At 38.8% G+C, this 5377-nt stretch overlaps 1 protein-coding gene across 1 annotated transcript; it reads left to right on the forward strand.

Moving 5' to 3' along the window:
* Positions 1–1937: 1937 nt before the first annotated feature.
* On the forward strand, positions 1938–2531 carry LOC135926687 (DNA-binding protein HEXBP-like). The gene has a single exon (XM_065462621.1). It carries the CDS (start codon positions 1938–1940, stop codon positions 2529–2531), a length of 594 nt encoding a protein of 197 aa, XP_065318693.1.
* The last annotated feature ends 2846 nt before the right edge of the window (positions 2532–5377 follow it).

Here is a 5377-nt window from a genome sequence, read left to right on the forward strand (position 1 = left end):
TCTGCACCATCATTTCTTCTCCGTGAATCATTTTCTACAAAGATTTTATTACTATTTATTTACATAGATTGACATTTGACAACAATGTCCTCAATGATATTAAGCTCTGTTGTGTTTTCTTCAATCAATCTTGTTTTTAGTTTTTCATTTCGACAATTAATAATATACTGAATAGCTATTAATTTCGTATTGATCCCAGAACCACAACCTTATTCAAGTCTGTCAGGCTTAGCATTGAACAATTCAAAAATACGTGTAATTTTGTTCTTTTCAACTTTCTTTTGTATCAAATCTTTCATTTGTTGATATGATAAATTATCAATGTTATCCATGATACTCACAGCCATCTCTTTGTCCAATGTTTCGAATAGTTTATATTTTTTTGTAGCTTCATCTACAATATTCTCCGCAAGAAATTTTAGATCCAATGCCTTCAATAACACCTTGATCTTTACATCATTCCTATCCTCCACTATAATGAAATAGAATATAGGATAAAAGAATAGAATAAATTGCGTGCGATTGTATTGAATAATTAAGGAAGAATGATGATTTTATTTTCGACTAAGATCAAAAAAACAAAAGGTAAAAGTGTCATAAATGAGTGACATATTTGATAATATTTATTGCGTGAACATTAATAAATAAATTGTGCCGGTTCATTATTAGACCGTATTTTAATATTTTGTTTTATTTTATTTTTAGATATAGAAATTAAGTTTTGTTGAATCATAATGAAATTGTATTTTATGCGCTTCCCTATAAAAGGGAAGCGAAATATTATAAAATTATTATTATTAACTATTTTATTTTTGTTTTTAATATATTTTTTTTTTGGTTGTAATAGTATATATAAATTTTGAAATAAAATTATTCATTTTTTTTGTGTGGGAAATTCAATAAAATTATTATACTCGGAGTTTTGCTTTCTATTCGGACTTATACGGCACAACGTAATAGTTGGTGCCATGACCAAAAAACTAAAGTAAAAACAATTATTTTTATAAATTATTTTTGGGAAAATATTTTTGTGGGGCGTTGTGGTGGATAAGACCGTCAATTTGAAGAACCGTCAAGAACAAGTACCGTCAAGAGCAAGTACCGTCAAGAGCAAGTACCGTCAAGAACAAGTACCGTCAAGGATAAGTACCGTGTGTAATAAGGGACCGTTTGGGTTAAAAGACCGTCAAGAACAAGTACCGTCAAAAGAGGTGACCGTCAAGTGAAAATTTTCAAAAGACGTAAATTACACGGAAGTGCTGCCAAAATTTTTGGTTATATAAATCTATTAGAAGAAAGTCCGAAAATTTACTAAAAAATTAGGGTACACGGAAGTGCTGCCCAAATTTTTGCCTATATAAATCTATTAGACGAAAATCGAAAATTTACTAAAAAGGTAGAGTACACGGAAGTGCTGCCCAAGTTTTTGCCTATATAAATCTATTAGACGAAAATCGAAAATTTACTAAAAAGGTAGAGTACACGGAAGTGCTGCCCAAATTTTTGTCTATATAAATCTATTAGAAGAAATTCCAAAAAAGTTTATTAGAAAGCAAGTTACACGAAAGTGCTGCCGATTTTTTTTTCAAAAGACGTCAATACACGTAAGAGATTAAAGATTAGCGGAAGGTATTGATTTTTTTTTTGAAATTGATAAATGTATATGTGTATTATTGGAGTTTTTACCTTATTGATTTTATCTTATTGTCTGACATTACAAGTAGTTAAGATATTTTTGGTGAAATTAATTATTAATTTTTTGTGAATATTTTATAAAATTTAGTGTTGTTAGAGAAATAAATTAGGAAAAATTGAAATACGTAAATATTTTAATGAAGGGTTTTAAAATTACAAAATATGTGGAGTTGCAATATAATGTATTGGGAGCGGTGGTAGTGTTGATGATATGGTTGTGTAGTTTATATTTTGGAAGGAGAATGCGAAGAGAAAGGAGTATAAGGATTCGTGGGCAATCGTTGTTGGTAGAGGGGCATAATGGAGAGGATGATAGGTTGGGGAGAGTGACGTGGTTACCGGTTCAAGAAATAATGAAGGGTTGGGTCAATAATGAAGAAATTGACCGGTTAAAGAACGAGAGGATAGATGACAGACATTTGGATGTATACCGTGGACGTCAAGATATGCCAAGGCCGTTCAACAGTGGGGGACAGAGAGGTCGGAATGGTAGATGTTATAAATGTGGGGAGATGGGTCATATTGCGGTGAATTGTAGAGATGTCAAATGTTTTGCGTGTGGGGAGATGGGACATATTTCGACATATTGTCCGGGCAGAGCAGAGAGAATACGTTGCACGGGTTGTGGAAGATTTGGACATGTGTTAAAGGATTGCCGAGTGGGAAAGGTGGAAACAAGGGCAGGTTTTCCACAGAGGGGAGAGTCGTCGGGGGTCGTGAATATGAGGAGTATGACGGAGATAGCTGGAAAAGAAGGAAAGGATATTGGAGAGGAGATGACGTGTTTCAAGTGCCGAGAATGGGGACATTGGGCCAGAGATTGTAATAAAGATTGACTATATGATGGGAAGGAGAGTAAAATAATGACCGTGGCGTTAGGAGGGGGCAAGAAAGAGTTGAGAGTTAAAATGTTGCAGCAGGAGGTTCAAAGGGAGTTAATGTATCTGCCGAGTCCAAGGGTATGGTTCGATATCAACGGGAAGATGGTATCTATGTTATTTGATACCGGAGCAGCTATTTCGGTGATGGGATATGAGGATTTTAAAAGACTTTGGCCGGGTAGTAATATAATTAGAGACGTTATGCAAGTAAGGCAGTTTGATGGATCGGAGATGGAGATGATGGGAAGAGTGCATATTGGGGAGGTAGGAAGAGAAGGATGTAAAATGTTGGACTTATGGATAATTAACCGAGACGTTGAGCCGGTGATGGGATGGGATTGGATTACAAATGTAGGGCCGAGGTATGGATTCTGGGGAGTATTTGCCCGATGGGGAGTATTTGTGGCGATCGAAGAAGATATTCGGGAAGACTTGATAAATATGGTCCGAGTGAATGAAGAGAAGAGAATGTCGAGAGGAAATTTGGAATGGATGGAGGGCCTAGATAATATTGAAGTAGACGATGGAAGATCCATGTTTTGGGGGGAAAGCGAAGAGAATGCGAGAGAATATATGTTGGGGAGAGGTCCGATTTATGTAGATGGAGAAATAGGAAATGTCCAAGACAGTAGATATGGAGTATTGAGGCCGCTGGTTAGTGAGAAGAAGGGAGAGAATTTTGTAGAACAAGGAGTTGCGAAAAATTTGTGGGGGTGTGGAGAGGGAATAAAGGAGGTCCAAAAGGAGGTGGAGAAGTTAGTGGAGAGGTATGGAGAAATATTTGAGGAAGAGTTGGGTTGTTTGAAGGGTTATGAGGTGGAGATTCGGATGAAGGAGGGAAGTGTGCCGAAGTATTGTGCTGTACGTCGTGTACCTTTTGAATGGAGGCGGGAGATAGAGCAAGAGTTGGATAGATGGGTAAAGGAAGATATTGTATGTCCGGTCGAATATAGCTAGTGGGCGACACCTTTAGTACCGGTGAAAAAGGCTAATGGGAAGTTGAGATTATGTGCAGATTTCCGAGTAACATTGAATCCGTGGGTAGTTGAAGTAAAATATCCGTTACCGAGGATAGAGGAGATATTGGCGAATTTGAAGGGGAGTTTATATTTTCGAAGGTGGATTTTTCTAATGCGTATTTGCAGTTGAAGGTAAGGAAGGAGATGCAGAAGTTGCTGACCATAACTACGCCCAAGGGACTATTTGCGTTTAAGAGATTGCCGTTTGGGTTGAGTGTTTCGGCACCCATATTTCAGAGGACAATGGCGGCCGTTTTTCAGGGTTTGGAGGGAGTGTTTTACTATATGGACGATGTATTGATAACAGGTATTACGCAGGAGGAGCATAATAGGAGGCTGGAGGAGGTATTTTGGAGAATCAAGGAGAAGGGATTGCGTGCTAGTAGAGAGAAAAGTGTGTTTGGAGTAATGGAGGTTGTTTATTTGGGTCATCGGATTAATGGAGTAGAGGTTAGACCTTTGGATAAGAATATGGTGGGTATTTCAAACATGTTGAGGCCGAAATGCAAGTCGGAAATACAGTCTTTTCTGGGAATGGTTAACTATTATCACAGGTTTGTAGAGAATTTTGCAGAGATAGCGGCACCTTTGTACCAGTTGTTGAAAAAGGGAGAGAGATTTGATTGGGGAGATGAACAGGAGGGCGTTTGAGGAGTTGAAGTGCCGGATTGGAAAAGAGCCCGTCTTAGTGTGTTTTAATAATGAACTGGAGGTGATATTGGCGGTAGATGCGTCTCAAAGGGGAGTAGGAGGAGCGTTATTGCATCGTATAGAAGAGCTGGAGAGACCGGTGTTATTTTTTTCTAGAATTTTTAGGGCCGCGGAGACGAGATATTCGGTAATTGAGCAAGAGGCATTAGCTGTAATTTTCGGATTGACAAAGTGTCGGGAGTATTTGATTGGGCGTCGTTTTGTAGTCTATACGGATCATAAGCCGTTGATTCATTTATTCCGGAAGGATAACAAGGAGTTGATGATGTCGCCGAGGTTGCAGAGGTGGTTATTGATGGTGAGTAGTTTTGACATGGAGATGATATATCGTAGAGGCCGAGAAAATTATTTGCCGGACATAATGTCGAGATGCGGAGCAAGGGAGGATGTGGAAGAAGGTAATACAGAGGAGATGTGTAAGAAGGAGGTAGCGATGGTCATGGTGGTATCGAGAATGTTGAAGGGAGGTCCGGTAACGTGGGAGGAGATTCGGAAAGAGACGCAAAAAGATAGGGATTTGAGTCGAATAAAAGAATGTATAATGGGCCGGAAGCCGTGGAAAGAAGGAGATAGAGCTTATAAAAATGTTGGAGGAGAATTGACGGTGATGGACGAATGTGTAGTCCGGGGAAATAGGGCAGTGATACCTGGGAAGTTGAGAGGAATGGTTTTAACAATGTTGCATGCAGGTCATCAGGGAATGGAGCGTATGAAACAATGGGGACGAGAATATGTATGGTGGCCGAGGATGAATGTGGAGATTGAGGAACTAGCAAGACAATGTGTAGTATGCAATACTTGGGCCAGGATGCCAGCAAGAGATAGAGAAGGGACTTGGCCGAAAACAACTGAGCCATGGGAGAGGGTTCATGTCGATTTCTTCGAGTACGAAAAAAAGGATTATTTTCTAGTGGTTGATGCATTTTCTAAATGGGTGGAGTTTGAAGTTGTAAGAGGGTTGACAACGCAAGTAGTGGTCAGAAAATTGAAGAATTTGTGGGCAAAGTTTGGAGTGGCTAAATCAATCGTGTCCGACGGTGGACCAGCGTTTAGTAGTGCAGAGTTTGCGAA

The sequence above is a fragment of the Gordionus sp. m RMFG-2023 genome, chromosome 1 (assembly GCF_954871325.1).
Source record: "Gordionus sp. m RMFG-2023 chromosome 1, tfGorSpeb1-WG-v2, whole genome shotgun sequence".
NCBI classification, from domain to species: Eukaryota; Metazoa; Nematomorpha; class Gordioida; order Chordodea; family Parachordodidae; genus Gordionus; species Gordionus sp. m RMFG-2023.

Bases quoted from the DNA above. Each gene is read 5' to 3' on its own strand.
- LOC135926687 (XM_065462621.1), top strand. From the start codon at position 1,938: ATGCGAAGAGAAAGGAGTATAAGGATTCGTGGGCAATCGTTGTTGGTA.